Raw genomic sequence first — 19,759 nt, 5'->3', positions numbered from 1 at the left:
TTTTCCAAACTCAAATATGAAATCTTATACTTGTAATAAGAATCTTCTAACCTCCAAAAGAGATGAAACTAACCTAATGCTCTTGACCAAAACCCTGCTCAAACAGGTCTAAGTGCAAAGCCACAGCCACTTACCTCCTTCTGAGGTTAGCCTCCATGCCAAGTCCAGCCTCAATAGCTCAGCTTACCCTTTAATCTCTCCTAAAATCTCATTATGTTCCAGTACATACTTTGGGCTTCATTAAGGTTTAGTCAGAAGCCACTGCTGTGAATGATAGAAGTGGAGCCATATCCCTCCTCAGGGAAGTCTAGGCTCCTTTGGGAACTTTGAGCAATGATGGGATTGGTTGAATACATGATAACAATCAGGGCAGCAACCCCACAAAGGATAAAAATTTTTATCCTTGCAGCTGCCACATAAAGAGTACATGTATGGATCCACTGCTCCTTGCTATTTACCTCATAGGTGAGGGGCTGCAAATGTCAAAAAGTCAAATATTGACTCTATTCTGCTTGTGTGAGTGGGCAGATGGGAAGGAATGGCTGAAAAAGAATCAAGACAACTTAGCTTTTTAAAATTATTATTAAATTAATGAAATTCCAGTAAGAACAGAACAGTGGTTTAGTTCTAAATCTAAAACTATAAGGTTTCTTGGAAATCGTATAGAGTGACGAGGAGAAAAACGGAAGATTCACAAACTCCATTCTCTTGAAACAAGAGAAAAATGTCTCTCCGTAATGAAAGAGTATAGCTTGTAGCAGGGAAAATTGATTCAAAAGACCTATCTGAAAGCATGTTTAGTAATGTTATTGGACTTTGAAGATGAAGAAAGAATTTTGTGAGAATAAAGGTAAAAATATCATCTTAATAATAAAGATGGCATCAGATGTTTCCCTAGCAACATTCAGTGGCAAAAGGCAGTGGAGTAACACTTAAAGATACTCAAGTAGAGAAAGCATGAACCAGCTAAACTGTCCTTAAAGTATAGAATAGGCTCGTAATTTGAAAATGTAAGAATTCAGGCATAGTATTCCTGAGTACCTTTTCTGAGAATAATACTAGAGGATAAACTCCAGGCAAGCAGGAGCTGACTGACAAAACTTCAGCAAAAGAACTGAGGTGGCCACATAATTTATTTCATTACACAACCACTACAAAAACTTTCAAATTTACGCAACTATGAATAGAGCATGTAATAAGTCCCATGTACCTACTATCCAATCTCAATAAATATCATTATTTTGCTATTGTTTCAGCATTTAGCTGTCCCACTTTTTTTGCTGAAATATTTTAAAGAAAACTCTAGACATTATGGTAATTCACAAATATTTCAATATACATCTCTAGCTGGTAAGGACATTTTAAAAAAGTGTAAACCAACATGCTATTATCATATACATCAAAATGAACAATCCCCTGAAATCATCTCATACCCATTTAATAGCCATTTGTATTTCCCTAAATATCTCAAAGATATCCTGTGTCAGTTGGTTATTTGAAGCGGCATACGAATAAGGCCCTTGTGTTGCTTCTGGTTGCTATGTTTTGTATTTCTTTTTTAATCTTTTTTTTTTTTTAATGCCATTGGTCTGTGGAAAACGGGGTCATATGCCAAATGGCACGTCCTATGTTCTAGATTTATTTGATTGCTTCCCCATGGTGCTAATTAACTTGCTTTCTTTTGCCTATATCCCCTGTAAACTAGTTGTAAGATCTTAATATTTGATTTGACTCAGGATTAATTTTTTAGGAAACAATATTTCACGAGTTGTACTATGTACTTACTCTTGCACTGCATAGTGTTAGGAGGCACATAATATGGGGTTGTCCTATTATTAGGGATGCTAAGACAGATGAGTGGCTTCAAGTTGCAAGATCCTCACCATCTTACCTTCTCCTAGTGGTTTAGAATTCATTATTTATTATTTAGGTCCATTATGTCATTAGGGATTGCAAAATAGTTAATTTCTTTTCTTTTTTTTTTTTTTTTTTCTTTTCTTTTCTTTTTTTTTGTCTTTTTAGGGCCGCATCCGCAGCATATGGAGGTTCCCAGGCTAGGGGTCTAATTGGAGCTGTAGCCACCGGCCTACACCGGAGCCACAGCAACTCGGGATCTGAGCCATGTCTGCGACCTACACCAGAGCTCGTAGCAATGCCAGATCCTTAACCCACTGAGCGAGGCCAGGGATCAAACCCAAAACCTCATGGTTCCTAGTCAGATTCATTTCCACTGCACCACAATGGGAACTCCACAAAATAGTTATTTTCTAATTCTAAAAATCTCTACAAAGAATAACATAACTTAAATATCTGAAGATAGAGATAAAATTGTTATGATAAAATAATAGCTTTTTCATGTACTAAAATAACCATTACTTGGAAAATATCATGGAAAAAAGAAACCATTTATACTAGCAGCAAAGAAGAATAACTACAAATGCACAACACTTGCAAAACATATAAGGAAAAATTTAAAATATCCCTAAGGAATTACCTGGTAGCACAGCAAGTTAAGGATTCAGCGTTTTTACTGCAGCAACTTGGTCGAGTTCTATCCCTGGCCTGGGAACTTCCACATCCCATGGGTGTGGCCAAAAAAATATCCCTAAAAGATGAAAGGTAGTCTTGAGTAAATAGAAAATATATGGGAAGTCATTCCATGTTCTCAGACAGGTTGATAACAGCTTAAATTCTAATTCAGCAGATCTGGGTAGGCCCCACGATTCTTATTTCTTCTAGCCAGTCTTCCCCAGAATGACCTACTTTGTGCTTTAGAGCAATTGTTCTCAAGACATGATCCCTAGACCAGCAATAGCATCACCTGAGAACTTGTTACAAAGGCAAATTATCTTGCATCACCTCAGACCTACACAATCAGACAGGGACTCAGCAATCTATATTTTAACAAGCCCTCCAGATGATTTTGACATGTGTTAAAGCTTGAGAACCACCACTCCAGCACTGCTAAAATTTAAGTTGCATAGGAATCAGCTAAGATCTAGTTAAACTTCAGGCTTAGTTCAACAGGTCCAGGATGGGGTTTGAGTCTGCATTTCTAACAAGCTCCCCCGTGATACTGATGCTGATGGTCTGAAGAAAACACTTTGAGGAGTAAGACTAGAAGACCCCTCTCTTTCTAGCTTACTCAAGGCTAACTTATCCTGGACCCTCCACTCTCATTTTTTTCTAGGTGTTAATGATAAATAATATGCTACTCCTCTCAGCAATATGTTTATTCTAAACTGAATCAACCCATAGCAATATGTTCCTCTCAAACCAAATTTAACCAAAAATCATTAAAAATGAATTTAAGGCATTGATGTAACTAGTCTGAAGAGGTACCTATTCAGCATCTATCAGATCATTCCATAGACAATAGAGTGCTTAACTGGAATCAAGAGGGAAAAAATTATTAAGGAAAAATTTATGCATAAGGAGAATATTTGTACAAATCTGTGTATAAATTCAATTTGTCTCTAATTTCTCTCTCAATAAATTCTGGTTTTTATGTATTAGTGGTTCAGGCTGTCTTAATTCATAGTGTTCCCAAATGTGATGGCTTAGAACAACACACTTTTATTTAAGTTCATGATTTTCTGGATCAGGGATTTGGACAGGACATAGAGGGAACCCTTTTGCAATGTCTGCAGCCTCAGACAGAGTGGTTCATAAGTCTGGACGAATGGAAATGTCTTCATCTGGACTGTAGATCTAGGGTCTTTTTTCTGGCCATTGGTTGGGTTCCATGGTCATTCTTCATGTCATGTCTATTGAGGCTGCAATGTCCAAAATAACTTCTTCACTCACATGCCTGGCACCTAGCCTAGAATGACTGGAACAGTTGGGGATGACCACATACCAGTAGTCTCTCTCTCACACACACTCTCTCTTCCTCTCCTCACCCGCTGCTTGGCTAGTTTGGCTTTCATCAGAGCCTGGGCCTTCCAGGATAATTGGAGTTCCTCATGGTGGCTGGATTTTGCCAGGCTGAGCATTGCCAGAGACCAAGGCATATTCTTCAATTGCTCTGCAATCTGACTTCACTTCTACATTCTATTGGTTTGTTAAGGCCAAATTCAAGGAGAAGGGGAAAAGACTACATCTCTCAAGTGGAGCCATTGAGCTATATTTAATATACCATGGTTAGATTTTATTGCAGTGAAACTCAGATGCACCAAAGATGCATTGGAGATGGTTTGGCTAGAATCAAAGTAAGTGCAAAAAAAAAATGCTAGCTATAAAGCATTATTGGAAAGTTTATACTGGCTCATAGAGCCCATACTTAGCTTCTCTTCAGTGCTAACTCTGTCTTCAGTGTCATCACCTTGGTAACTTGAAATTGCACCATAGAAATTGGCAAACCCTTCAAACCGGGTTTTTTTTTTTTTTCTTCTGAGAGCCAGTTGTTAAATATTTATCACATGCCATGTTTAAAACCCAAATAATATTTCAAATACTGCAACCTCACAGCCCCTACTTCCCACTCTTCCTGCCACCACACACACACACACACACGCACACGCACACGCACACCCTGATTCTGTACTTCCAAGTTCCCAAGGATGTGTTCCAGGTATTATACCTATTAGGTCCTTTCCCCAATTTGGGATAATGTTCCATGGTAATAAATACTTTATCCCCAGGATTCTCCAACTAGGAGGCAAGGACTCTCCATGGTATAAGATGTGAGCCACATCATAAAACATGATGCCTCTTCCTTAAATATCGATTCCAGTCAGAGATTTAGAGGGAATTAATATACATATATATTTAAACTACTATATAATAGAATACAAAATTTTCATTCTGTAAGGACCCACAAAAGTGTTTTTAGTTTCTTATAAAGTCACAAGGAAATAAATGAACTTTAAGATTGAAAAAAAATTTAACTTAACCTATGCTCTTATATCAATACATTCATAAATATATATGCATGTATATGTGTGCATGTGATTGTGTGTATGTGCACATGTGTATTTTTTAATGTAGAAGTGGGTCCCTGAAGGCAAAAGTGCCAAGAGCCCACAAAAGTCATAATATAGCCTTGATTGCAGGGGTTTACTTTCAGTGCATAGCGGAAACAGGTGAAAAGCCCTAAATTTTAGGCATCATATCTTTCAATGTCTCACTTTTGAGAACCTGTGTCTTCAGATTACAAGAAATTAATTTCAAGTTGTAGAATGTCATACATTCTTGAAAGGCAGTAGGATAGATTTACAGGGCGAGGATTTCCACTGACCACACCACAATCCTGCTATATAGCAGTCTGTTAAGAATACCAGTTACACACAAGTCACCACTGCTCCCCCAAATGTCATGACCATGTTTACATAGCATGGCAAACCTTCTTGCATGAGTCTCACTGTCAATCATTAAAATCTTAGAACATGAAGTCACAGAGTCCAACCCCCAACCAAGGCAAGAGCATCTTTGTCACCATCCTTGCCAGACACTCAGCATAAGTTTGAGAACTTGACACTGTCTGCAGTTGGGAGCTATAAAGCTGCTTCCCTTTGTGACATTGTCTTATAAAGAAACACTCCAGCAGTTCCCATTGTGTCTCAGTGGGTTAAGAACCTGACATAGTGTCCGTGAGGATGGGGATTTGATCCCGGGTCTCGCTCAGTGGGTTAAGTATCCGGTGTTGCCGTGAGTTGCAGTGTAGGTAGAAGATGCCGCTCTGATCCGGGGTGGCTGTGGCTGTGGCCAGCAGCTGAAGGTCTGATTTGACCCTGGCCTGGGAACTTCCATATGCTGCAGGCCCTAAAAAGAAGAAAGAGAGAGAGGAAGGAAGGGAAGAAAGAAAGCAAAGAAAGAAAAGAAGAAGAAATAAAGAAGAAGAATAAGAACGAACCTAAACGAACACTACGCAAAAAGAATAAAAGAAGGAAGAAGGAAGGAAAGGCCGGACGGACTAGCCTTCCTCTCCTTCCGTCCTTCCTCCTTCCTTCCTTCCCTCTTCGCTCTCTCTTTCTTGCTCTTTCTTTCTCTTTCTTCCTTCTCTTCTCCCTCCCTTTCTCTCTCCCTTTCCTCCCTCCCGTTCTCTCTCTCTTTCCTTCCTTCTCTCCCTTCCTTCGTCTCCCTCCTGTCTTTTCTTTTCTTAAATTCGGGAGACCCCTGTGAGAAAAGGCAGAGATGCTCAGGTAGCTGTTGACTCAGCAGAAAGATGTGTGGACATGGCGAGTCGGTGATGGTGGGTGACTACACATTGTGGGCCGTATCTGCCAGCCCCAGTGTGGTCTCCTCCTCCTGGGGGCTAAGTTCCAGACCATCCTCCACCACTCTGTGGAGGGTGCTATAGTGTTGCCGGCCTTGGTGGAAAGAATGCAGCTCTGAAGCAGCTTCCCAGGCAGCAAAGGTGGGCAGGGGGAAGACATCTGGCCTCTTGTTTTCAAAGAAGCACTTCAGGTTTCTCTCACTCAACTTTTTGGCATAGTCCAGGAGTGTATTTTCCAACTGCTCCTTCTCCTTTTGTGCATATGTCTTCCAAAAACTCCGCTGCAGGTGGCTAACTTTTGATCGGCAGCGAGCATAACACGTGGTGAGTAGGGAGAAGAAAGCTGCTGAACAGATCAGGAACCACCCTAGGATCTTCGAAAGAAAGAAACATTGAGGATCCGGAAGCAAAGCCACCTTTCACGGAGCAGGAATGCTGTTATTGGGAAGGGTATGGCTAAATTAATCCCAGCTACTGCTAGACCTCAGTTGAAATCCTTCATCTTAACTATTGATAGTTTGTTTGTTTTTTAAATATGTTTTTCTTGGGAGTGCCTGTTGTGGCTCAGCGGTAATGAACCCGACCATGATCCATGAGGATGCGGGCTGGATCCCTGGCCTCATTCAGTGGGTTAAGGATCCAGCATTCCCATGAACTGTGGTGTAGGTCGTAGGTTCAGCTTCGATCCCACAGTTGCAGTGACTGTGGCCTAGGCTGGCTGCTGTAGCTGTAATTCGACCCCTAGCCTGGGAACTTCCATAGAGCTACAGATACAGCCCTAAAAAGCAAATATATATATATATATATATGTTATATAAACATATATGTTTTCCTTTTTTAATGATATTTTGATTTACAATGTTGTGCCACTTTCTGCTGTGTAGTATAGTGACCCAGTCACACACATATATACATTCCTTTTCTTATATTATCTTCCACTATGTTCTATCAAGAGATTGGGTGGAATTCCCTGTGCTGTACAGTAGGACCTCATTGCCTATCCATTCTAAGTGTAAAAGTTTACATCTACTAATCCTAAACTCCCAGTCAATCCCACCCTTTCCTTCCCCCTGGCAATGACAAGTCTGTTCTCCATGTCTGTGAGTCCGCTTCTATTTTGTACATAGGTTCATTTTGCCATATTTTAGATTCTCTGTATAAGTGATATCACATGGTATTTGTCTTTCTCTGTATGACTTACTCCATTTAGTATGAGAATCTCTAGTTGCATCCATGTTGCTGCAAGTGCCCGTATTTTGCTCTTTTTTATGGCTTTACCTAACCTCTATTCTCCACTCTACTAGCCACTTTGCTGGTATGCAAAAAATACCCAGAAGGCAGGCAAGTAGAAAAGAGCAAAAATATAGATTATCCAAGAACTGGAAAAACCAAGCCCTCAGATAGTACTAGCTGTTAGAAGAAAGAATTCTGTGTGTGAGTAAATGGGGTTATTTGAACAAATGTTGAGTGAGTGTTTTCAGGCATTGATACATGCATATCTATGGCAAGTGACTGATTTTTCCTGCATCACATTGTTTGCGAAGAACACCAGAACTTCCATGAGAGAAGTATCCTTACTCACTATCCATGAAGTGAAACAACTGTTAACACAATAAAGAAAACGAAGCTATAAGAATTGGAAGCCTGGGAGTTCCCGTTGTGGCTCAGTGGGTAAGAATCCCACATAGTTTCTGTGAGGATGCTGGTTTGATCTCCAGCCTCGCTCAGTGGGTTAAGGATCTGGCATTGCTGCAGCTGTGGTGTAGGTCATAGACGAGGCTCGGATCTGGTTGTTGCTGTGGCTGTGGTATAGGCTGCAGCTCTATTCAACCCCTAGCCCAGGGAACTTCCTTCTACCACAGGTGAGGCCATAAAAAGGAAAAAATAAAAAATAAATAAAGAGTAAGATGGATGGATTTTTTTAAAAAATGATGGATTTTTAAAAAAATTGAATGCCTGCATAAAAGCCAAGAAAAAATATAGGGTCATTCCAACCTTCACAATTGGTTGGTTCTGAAAACTGGTAATTGGAAAAATAAATTCCTCTTTGGATACACACTGGTTCAGCTGGGGATTTTTTTCTGAATTTTAAAAACAGAGTCTAAGCAGCTCAACTTATCTCCTAAATTTTTTCGTCGTTCTAATTATAATTTTTGCAATTGGAAGTAATTTCGTATGTGGACAACAAACAAAGCTCTTCAAAGTTTTTGAATGGCATTTTAGTTAAACGGCATTTAGCATTTCTCAGCAGATGGGTCTCTCTGAACATAGAAACAATATGTGCCAGTGATGCATTGAGACCTCAATAGAACTGCAAATAAGCTCCAGTGCTTTAAACCAAGGGTTCCCAAACACTGACCCAGACTCTGGAGGTCATTGTGAAGACTCCACACGAAAGCCAGCTCTGGGTTGGCACCAGCTGGATTCACTCAACTTTCCCTTTCTAGGGGTCTCCTCTCTGTCTCGGTTTCCTCAATTGTGAAGTGGGGTTATCTATTTTGGAAAGTGATTTGGGGAATTAAAATGAGATGACGTAGATGTACAAGTAAGTGTCAGCTATTAGCACATTCTGCTATTTCTAAGCACTACTGAACTCATGGTCTCTCTCGGATATGACTAATGAGTGATGCTCAACTCCCACCGTGGGAAAGTCTGCACAGTTCTTTGATCACTTGTGGCTGGCTCCCTCGGATCCTCCTCTGTTCTTCAACCTCTGCCTTTCTTGTTCCATGCAGCCGGTCTTCCTATAGATCATTTCACCTTGGTACGTGAACCAGTTCTGCTGAGTTATCAACTGTTTGATCAGCTTCAGATACCCCTCCCCCATCACATGAACTTTGCCTTGACTTGCTCTCACCTGAGGGCTGAGCACCCCCTGTTCTTCCCTAGTTCATGGTACCCAAAACCTACTTAAACATGGTGGTTGCTCCCACCCAGGCCCTCAGTAGTGTCCCATTCTGCATGAAGCTTCTCCCTCAAACCCTGATGTTTTTCTCATCAGTTTAGAAACTGATGCCAGCAGCTCTGGGCCCATTTATGTCCATTATCTCTACCCCTTTCAGCACCCCTCCAAGATAGGCATCATTACCCCATAGAACCCCTGACTATCAGGAAACTGGGCTCTGAGGGGTCAAATCAGTAGGTCTGGGTCAGGTGGCTGGTAAGTGAATGGAATCAGGATTCGAACCCAAGGCTAGCCAATTCCAAGATGGAGTTCTGGCCACCACTCTACCCTACCTTCCTTAAGAAGAGAGAGCCACCCAGCTGGATTTTGTTGCTCTGCTCCACCCAAGGACACAGCACATTTTCCACCTCCACCCACATACCCAACTGCTGGTCTGGACTGTGTGCTGCTCTTGTCTGTTGGGAGCACCAGGCTGTGGTCAGCACCTGCTATGAGGCGGCTCCCTTTGTCCACCTGCCTCTTGCATCTTCTAGGAATCAGCCCCAGGTCTATCTCCTGCCTCTCCAAAGTAAACAGATCAGTGTGCCCAGGCTAAGCTCTGACAGGATGTGCATGATTTCCTTATGCCTGTGTTTAGAGAAGAAGAACTCACACAGGGCTAAGTGCTTGAATCTGGCACTACCTGAATGGAGCCTGGTGCCCGAAGACACAAATCAGAAATCACTCGTTGTATCATGACACTTGTAATTAATACCTTCCTTCAACAAAAGAAGAAAGACATTTGGGAACCTGGCATGTTTTTATCTAAGATGCTCTTAAACAAAAGATTTTGTTTGGGGAGCATTTTAGGCTTATCTGATGATGAAAAGAGTATGATTCTACTGTCAACCCATTTTGGAAAGTATGATTTTTAAAAAAGACTTTGCCTTGACGTGCTGTTGAAAAGGCAGGTCTCCGTTGGAAAAAGTGAAATTACACTATTTGCAGCACGTTTATTCTTAAACAAATAGCACTCCTGACAACCTGTGGATCTGTTTATCTTCTCTTCTTGCTTGTTTTGGTTGGGGGAATGTAATTTCTTCTCCTCACAAGCAGGAATTCAGTCTTTTCCTGAGGCCAGGGCCAGGCTCACATCTGGATTTGTGCTCATGGGCCTGGAAGGCTGACAAGCCACTTCTTGCATCATTTAGGTAAAGCTATGATTTCCTTCTCTTAAATAAAACAATGCCCCAAATCTCGATCTTCTAAAGTAATGTAAGAACTTTTTTAGCTTAGAGCACCAACAACTTAGGACAGAGCCTCCCTGGAGAATATGGTCCTGTTTCACTGAAAGGCTATTTAAAGGCTGCCAACACCCACTTAATACAGGAAATTCTCCCCCTTGACAGTGTTTATCCAGAGAGATAGAAGTCACCAGAAATCAGTCAAGGGAATCTCTATACTAATTATATCATGTGCAACTTTAAAAGGTCTTAGCTCATTTGGTTCAGCTGGACTTTAATAGGTGAATGTCTATGTGTTGTTGTTTTTTTCTGAAAAACCAGTTTAAAAATAAGTAATTGATAGAGGCAATAATTTCTAATTACAGTTCTACCATTAACACCCTATTATGTGTTAGTGTCGTGCATTGTTTACAATGCAACCCAGGCATTATTTTCAAGTTCTTAAGCATTTCCATCTGTATAACTCAGCGGCTATTTTTCTTTTCGGAAACGGAAAAGACAATCCAAGCAACAATTTTATTAGCCAGCCAACTTCTACAAAGCTTTTCCTGAGAACTGTCTAATGGCTGCACCGTGTTCTAATTTCCATTGAGTTTCAAAATGTTCTAGCAGGATTCAGACTCAGCCCTGGCTGAATGGAGGTCAGAGAGAACACTTCAGCCTCTCAGGCTGGGGAAAAAAAAGTCACATCTGTCCTTCTTACCTGGGACTGGGCTTGCAGGGACAGTTTCAGTTCTTCGCTGTCCGTGGAGGTCATGCTGGTTTTCCCACAAGATACTTTGTGAAGCTCGTTTCCAGCACTCTTTGGGCTTGTCCTTGCAGATCAACCTCAGGAGTTTTGGACTTCTGGTCCCGCTCACGGCACATTCATAAAAAGTCCCGTTGAGCAAAGCCACTGAAAGCCACATGGTCGGAGCCACCAAGGAACTCAGCGTGATCTGACCGAGGACATAGAAGAAGCGGCAGCTGTGGCCTCTGGGGAAGATTTTCCTGGGATTCACACAGCAGCCTGTGAAAAGTCTCCAGGACCTGTTGTTCAGAAAGAACCCCAGGATCAGTAACACCAGGCAGGAGCAAAAAGGAAAACCAAGCCGTAGACCACATTCTCTGTGCTGCAGGGACACTTAAAAGCCACGAGTGAAAAGAGACGCTCACCTCCCACGGTCAGCAGAGCCATGAAGCTGTAGCCAATAACAGTTTTCTGGTTGAGGACGAATTTTAAAAATCCCCTGAAAAGCATCCATGTTGGACATACACAAAGGGAAAATGCTTTGCTCTTATTTATTGGCTGAGCGGCTGAGGCAGTGGCCGAGGGTGGAGCTCTTTCTTCATTAGAAACAACAGTCCTCCTTCTCAGACTGAATTCAGCCAGATAAGGAAACAATGTCATTCCTTAGGAATGAATATTCCTAACAGTGTTCCGATAACGCCTCCTACTGGTGGATATTGGGCCGTGAAACTAGAGCCCGAACACAGATTCAGAGTAAATTCAAAGTGATCAGCCTCGGTTTTTATGTTACTTGCCTGTGGCTTGGATTGAGCATCAGAAAGAAATTCCAACACTTACAGGTAATAACAGTCTAGAAATTTTCCAACCAGACCAATCAACATTAGCAGAAATTGGGCTTCCGCCAATTGGGAGCCAACTCAATTCTCCAAGCCTAGGGTTTCATGATGGTATTTTTCTCCTTTTACCTAGGAATTTGGCAACTTTGACTTAAGATCTGGAAGAATCATTTCACATCCTCTCTGACTAGTGACTTGAACCAAATTTTAGGATGTCGGCTATTTGAGATTTATATGGAAAAGTTCAAGGAGAGTTGGAGTTTAAATGAAATGCAAAATGAGAAGGGGCCTCGTCATTTCTTTCCTAGGCTGTCATAGTCACCTCTTGACTGGTATCTCTGCCTTTGACCTCATGCCCACCCCTACTCTCAACCCTAAATCCATCCTCCATGCTGACACCAAGGAGATCCTTCTAAAACAGAAATCCAGCTGTCCCCTAGTCTACTCACACCTTTGGGGCACCCTGCTGCCCACAAGTTGATAGTTACCAGCTTCCCATGAACCTCATCAGGGTATTTCAAGCCCTCGACATGTTCCTTCTCTCCCCCCTCAGTTTCCCACACACCTGGTCTTGTCCACCTGGCAAATGCTCACTCAACATTCATGAATAGCATTGGAGCTTCTTCCTCTGTGAATATTTCAAAGGCTTCCTAATGTATAACATTGTACTTTCAGAACTGATCATAATGTTGCCATGATTTGTTTAATACCTATAGCTCCTTATTAAATAGGAACTACATCGTATTAAATTTTGTATTCTGGGCTGAAACAGAATGTCAAATGCAGAATGGATACTTACTCAATAATTTGTTTTCCAAAGAGTTACTGAGCTCCGCTGTGTGCCAGGCACTGTGCTAGACAGCCAGTGCTCAATGAATGCCCATGAACGAATGAATGGTGAAATTTTCAGTACTTCTAATTATAAATCATATAAGGAAATTGTACCCATTTCCATATTACACTGTTTTAATGTTTGGGGGCTTGTTTGTTTTTGATTTTTTAGGGCCGCGCCCGAGGCATATGGACATTCCCAGACTAGAGGTCCAATCAGAGCTACAGATGCCGACCTACACCACAGCCACAGCAACACCAACACCAGATCCTTAACCCACTGAGCTAGGCCAGGGATCAAACCCGCATCCTCATGGATCCTAGTCAGGTGCATTAACCGCTGAGCCACGAAAGGAACTCCCCTTAATGTTAAAAATTAAATTCAAGCACTTGAAAGAAAAAAACAATCAAGCTAACAAATTTCCATGAATAAATTTTAAATCCCAAGGCTGTATATTTTGTGAAAAAAGTGCCTTGGACTAGAAGCTGGGGAGCTAAATTATAGTACAAACTTGGTCATGTCGTTTTATTTATTTATTTGGCTTTTTAGGGCTGCACCCATGGCACATGGAGGTTCCTGGCTAGGGGTCGAATAGGAGCTACAGCTACCGGCCTACACCACAGCCACAGCAATGTGGGATCCAAACTGCGTTTGCAACCTATACCACAGCTCATGGCAACATCTGATCCTTAACCCACTGAGCGAGGCCAGGGATCAAACCCAAATCCTCATGGCTACTCGTCAGGTTCATTACCATTGAGCCACAGTGGGAACTCCCAGCCATGCCATTTTACTTCTCTGAATCCCAGTTACTCATTTGTAAAACTGGAGGTATAAGAGAAATTGTTCCCTAGCTTCCCTCTATCTCTCCCTTGTAAAATTCTTTAAGCCCTTTAAAAAGCATACTTTCTTTGAGAAGCTACTTTATGACTTATTTATGTGCCTCCCGACACTAACCCCTGCTCCTTCTCAGAGATTTATCAGCCTTGGTGATATGACTCCCCTCATTTTCCCAAACACACCCTTGCATTTAATCTTCCCACAGAACCCTCTATGCTCTGCTCTGTCCCCTTCCTGCTGTGGCATATGTGTCTTGGGTCCACTCTAATTCAGGATCTTATCCTTTACTCAGCTCACATGGTAAATATTATGCTACTATTCTGATAATGGGCAGTATTTTTTTAGCCTCACCCACAGCACTTGGAATTTCCGCAGGACAGAGATCGAACGCGTGCCATAGAAGCAACCTGAGCGGCTGCAGTGCCAATGCCAGATCCTTAACCCACTTTGCCACCAGAAAACTCCAGTAATATTTTAATTTCTTACCCTCCTAAAGGATATTTATTTTTGAAAAATATAAAAATAATGCTTTAACTCTGTTTCATAAGCCATATTGTTTCCACAGAAAACTAGTCATTTAGAATATTCCATGAAAATTAAAGGGTTTAAGATTTGCACAAGTCAAAGGATCAATACGTTTCAAAGCTGGGTATAAATCCAGGCTTTTTGACTACAAACTCCACAAGTTTAACTCCACTATGGCTGCAGCAGGGTATTCAGGTGCCTTACTAATAGCTGTTTGTCCTAGATCAAGTATTGTAAATTTTTTTCCTATTTATTAGGTTGCTTTCAAGATGTACTTGGGAATTACACCAAGTGTGACCTGTAACAATGCGAGCAGAAACGAATTTTCCCTGATTCTAGACAAGAATCCTCTGGCAGAGTTTGTGGAAGAGCTCCCCGCTGGGCGATCTTCTTTGTGCTACAGCAATTTACTTTGCGGGATTATCAGAGGAGCCCTGGAAATGGTAAAGCACATACTTTTTTTTTTTTTCTTTTTGGCCACACCTGCCCCTAGTGGAAGTTCTTTGGCAGGGGATCCAACCCACGCTGCAGTTACAGCCCCACTGGATCCTTAACCTACTGTACCCCAGAGGAACTTCTGGCACATACATTATTTTGCCAGGTATATTCAGTATCTGGTGCTGTGTAACAAATTACCTCTGGATGGAACTGCTTAAAAGAACAAATATCTATTATCTCACACAGTTTCTGAGGATCAGAAGTCTGGGAGCAGTGTTGCTAGGTTGTGTGGCTCAGAGCCTTTCACGGCATAATGCACATGCCATCAGGAAGCTGGTCAGGGCTGCAGTCTCTGAAGCCTTGACAGGCTGAAAATCTATTTCCAAGCTCATTCACATGGCCTCTGTGCCTTGCTCACAATTGGCTAGGAGGCTTTATGAAGTTCTTTATCAAATGGTCCCCTTTGCAGACCTAATCACAACAGGTGCTGCTAACTCTGCTGCAACATCACTACCAAGGGAGGTGGGATACTCATAGGCCATTTTGGAGGCTGACTTCCACACCTGAATTATCCAGTGATTTATCTATAACGGTGATCAGCATCTGTTAAGAGGCATTCAGCGGACAAAGATGAACAAGATACAGTTGCTGCCCTTCAAGATTCTTCTGTCCAGTAGAGAAGTCAACTGTGAGAGGAAGTGTGATTTAGGACTATGGGAAGACCTGGGTTGGGGTGGGATCGGGGAGCAGGGAAGCTTTCCCAGGGAAACTCTGAGCTGACATTTGAAAGGTGGAAAAGCAGTTAGGTGAAGGCCTTGGAATAAGGGGAAAAGAATATTACAGGTAAAAGGAGAACAAAGTCCAAAGACACAAAGAGAGTGTTTGGTTCAAGGAATAAGGAAGTTAGATTAGTTCAGTTAGAGACATATGTAGATTAAAAGTATTGTCATGAGAAAAGAAGTTTAAATTCTTTACAGAGACCTGATTTTTATAAAAGGAGGATTCTCAGGGTAAGATTGGGTATTTGGATTTTTATCTTGACAGCAATAGAGACCCACTGTAGGTTTATAGACAGGGGAATGGTATTTTGAAATTTATGCTTTGGGAATTTCACTCTTTTGTCAACAAAGTTAACCTGTACAAAAGGGAGGGAGCAGGAGAGCTGTTAGGAAGCCGATGATGGTGACCTCAGGGAAAACCAGAATAAAGCTCTGCCAGTAGGAGTAGAGAAGAAAAGACCAATTTGAACAACACGAAGAAGGTAGAACAGACTTCACACAAGGTTACCAGTTGCCTGAAGGGACAAGATTGAGAAAAGATCCAGGAATTACATTTAGGGTTCTAAGCAACTTGTAGGTATGCTTGTTCTATTAACCAAGAGAACAAACCAGGAGGAGAACATTGGGGGCTGGAAGAGACAGAGTGATGAGTTCAGTTGGGGAGCTGTTGGGATTGAGGTCACACACACACGCGCGCACGCGCGCGCGCACCCACGTGATGATATCCAGGAAGCAGTTGTCATCCATGTCCAGAGGTCACAGAAAGAAGTGGGCTGAAGAGGTACTGAAACTATTAAAGAGTGCCTAGGATTGACAGCAGAGTAAGAAGAAAAGAATCACAGATAGAGCCCTAGGACGCAACCCAACATAATGACTAAGTGAAGAGGGAATTCAAACGCTGCAAAAGATACCAAGAAGGAGTGTCAAAGAAAGCAGAAAGAGCAGGAAAGAACAGAGTCAGAATCAAGGGAGGAGAGTACGTCAAGAAAAGAGAGCGATGCCCAAGAGCAAGGATAGTAGAGAGGCTACATAAAACAGGAGCTGAAAAATTATACCAATATTTAATGACCAAAAGGGCAGGAATGGACTTTGGGAAAAAAGCTGTTTGGGGAAAGTAGAGGAAGAAGAAGATTGTCTGTCAAGCTGAGGAGCCAAGGGCAACTTAGAAAGCTCTAATAGCCAGCAAAGTCTCATTTTTTCCAGAAGTTTTGCTGTTAAGAATGATGAGACCAGATGGTAGCCAAAGACAGGAAGTGTAAGGATAATGAGCCATGCATATAATGTTCAATTATTTGTGATAATTAGGGGAAGGATATAATAAAAGTTCTCCGAAAACGTAAAACCATAAACACAATGTATTATTCACACAAATCCTCCATGCTTCTACTGTACTATTTTTTTGAAGCCAGGAAATTAAGAAAGGGGAGGGAAAATGTTCTGGAAACTTAGAGGCAAAGGGATGGACCAAAAAAACCAAGTCCAAAGTGGGATAAGGAAGCCTCCAGATTTTAACAGTTGATTATATAATGCCTAATGACAAATATGCACCAACCTCATATGGCCCCAAATATCCAAATAACTTCAGTGTAGTCTTCTTGTTATTTTAATTGACTTTCAGTTTAAACTATGACAAAGAACCACAAAGATCTTATGGGGAAAAATGAGGGTGAATTTAGCTTCTACATTTCAAAGTGCAGTGTACATCCTTCTACTGAGTGGCAAGCATCACAAAAGCAAGGTTTTGGGTTGGTTTTTTTTTATAATAGATTATTACAATGTTGTGTCAATTTCTGCCATATAGCAAAGTGACCCAGATACACACACACACACACACACACACACATTCTTTTTCTCATACTATCTTTCATCATGTTCTATCCCAAGAGATATATAGCACCCTGCACTGTAGATCAGGAGGGGAGTTTGGGGTTGGTAGATGCAAACTATTACGTTTAGAATGGATAAGCAAATACATGGTTTTTGCACTCTGTACCAGCAGATAATTTGGCACCCCAAAGTCTATGGTCTTACTGATCCAAGTTAGTTGGCCAAGGGATTCTTAGCAAGGGGAGTGAATCAGATAAGATTCAATAATATTAATGAATTTCCCACTCAATCCATGCTTTTTACTTATTATTTGCTTTTACTAGGCACTTTTTCTTATTTGTCTTATTTAGCCCAATGCCTTAAAATAGCCAAACAGGTACTCTATTGAGGGTAGGTCAGCAATACGCTGCTTTCAGGTGAGTATACTTTAATGAATAGAAAAGTAAGCCCTAAGGGCTTACTCCAATGTCTGAGAGATGAGAAATGCTTTATAATAGAAAAGGCCTGGACATCAAATATTCATGTTTATAATTTCAATGTTTAATTTTATACTTATAATTTATTTAGTTGGTGTTTTTTCATAGCTCTCAAAGCCATAAGTGATTGCTAAATGTCATTAAGACAAGTGACTCTGTTATTTAGCTAATGACAATGATTTACAGCAAGTCAGTTGGAGAAGAATCGATTAAGAAGCCATTTATCCTTGGAAGTTCTGCTTGGCAAGGCACATTGGGTCCATGCCATCTTTGAGCTGGGAATTTGTGTTCTTCTTGAGATGGGGTCCGTGGTTTAAACCTGCACAGTGAGCAAAAATGGGCCCACATCTTCATCTTGCCCCAGAATCAATCAGGTTGAGCCTGTCCTGAACCACCCTTCTCTTTGTAGACACACACGGAGCTGACCACAGCCAGACCATCAATGGAGGGTACACAGTAAAGGGCCCTTCAGCCACAGAACAAGCTCCTTTTTATCATCCAATAAGGAAAGTCAGTTCTTTATGGGGGTAAATGAAGCTGAAAAAAGAAACAGAAAAGTCCAGAGTTTTTTGTTATTTTTTTTTTTAAACCTGAATGACGGAAACCTGTTGTTGTTGTTTTTTTTCTCTTTCCTAGGTTCATTTGGCTGCTGATGTTACATTCTTGCAAGACAGACTAAAAGGTGACAGTGTGACAGAAATAGGAATAACATTTCTGAAAAAGCTAGATGAGAAAAAATACAGACGGAAATAATGAAGAATAGCATGCAAAATGCCACAGGCCAGCTGGTTGAGGAGTTAATATTAGCTAAACATATCTATCCATATAAATTTCGAAATGCTTAATAGCTTGGGATTTAAAGGCTTATAAATCAGCCAGAAATTTGAAATGTAGGGCACTAAGATTTAAAGCTGTTTTTTCCTTTGCTTATAAATCATGCATTTTCAATCTCAAGTTCACAAGATTTCATATACAAATAACTCCTTGTAAGACAGCAAGCATGAATTCTACATATTACATAGTCCATCCTAAGAGAATCTGTTTATTTCTTTTACCTGTGATAATGGGAAAAAATTATACTACCAACACAGTTGGAGTATTTATTCCTTCTTTGTGAAAAAACAGATGATATGATACAATGTAAAGTTCACTATACAAAGACAGTTTCAAGATACTGTGTATTGCATTTTCTATAGAAACAGTGTCATTTGTAACAACTTTCCCAATGTTTGAGAAACTATAGATATGATTTTTCTCATATATTGTCTTGGCTTATAGCTTCAGCCTCCTGAAACTACTCTTGGTTTAGTAATTATCAAGATAAATTATTTATTTGGATGCTAATTCTGAAATATTTTTTAAAGCACTTAATTTCATTCATTTAATTTTTAGAGAGGTTATAGTAACCAAAGTCCTTCCTCTTCTCATGAAATATTGCTGATGGTTAGGCCAGGAAATTTCTGAGATGAGAGGTAAATAATGTTCTTTGAGACTACTTTCTTACCCCAAAACTTATTCAGTTAGAAATTTTGGTATCATTTTTATCTCCTAAAAATCATACAAACTGTATTTTGTTCATGGCCAGAACATTTAAAATTCAAATGTACTGGATTAAATGAATGATAATCTTCATCGGACCGTAAGCATATAGCACTCCAGAATCTACTGAGCTCAGCAGAGAACTCAAATTTTAAGTAAAAGTTACAGTTAGTGTGGTACCATTGGTCAAAACTGGTGTAAATAATGTGGACGTAATAGACCTCAACTAGGGCTCAGGAGCCTAAAGATACAGTCCTGGCTGTTTCTGGTGGCTTCAGCTGATTCTGACTCTGGCCTTTCCTGGGCAAGGCAGATCATCTCTCGGCCTCTCTCTCTCACTCACTTATCTATAAAATGAGAGGATCAGATGCAATATAATCTAAAATTATATCTGAGTTTATTTATTTATTTACTTATTTATTTATTTTTAGGGTCGCATCTGAGACATATGGAAGTTCCCAGCTAAGGGTCCAATCCGACTTGCAGCTGCCGATCTACACCACAGCAATGCCAGGTAAGAGCCTCGTTTGCAACCCATATTGCAGCTTATGGCCACACCAGATCCTTAACCCACTGAGCAGGGCCAGGGATT

The 19,759-nt window shown here is 40.9% G+C and overlaps 1 protein-coding gene across 1 annotated transcript in view; it reads left to right on the top strand.

Annotated features, from left to right (window-relative positions):
- TRAPPC3L (trafficking protein particle complex subunit 3L) overlaps nucleotides 1–18,381 on the top strand; it is a 41,818-nt gene extending 23,437 nt beyond the window's left edge. The window contains exons 4-5 of the mRNA XM_047763108.1: nucleotides 14,366–14,551; nucleotides 18,265–18,381. Coding sequence (XP_047619064.1) covers nucleotides 14,366–14,551; nucleotides 18,265–18,381 — 303 coding nt within the window. The remainder of the gene's footprint in view (nucleotides 1–14,365; nucleotides 14,552–18,264) is intronic.
- Nucleotides 18,382–19,759: the final 1,378 nt, after the last annotated feature.

This window comes from Phacochoerus africanus, chromosome 2 (assembly GCF_016906955.1).
Source record: "Phacochoerus africanus isolate WHEZ1 chromosome 2, ROS_Pafr_v1, whole genome shotgun sequence".
NCBI classification, from domain to species: domain Eukaryota; kingdom Metazoa; phylum Chordata; class Mammalia; order Artiodactyla; family Suidae; genus Phacochoerus; species Phacochoerus africanus.
Note: the sequence above shows the minus strand (reverse complement) of the source record. Positions and strands in the feature narration are given on the sequence as shown.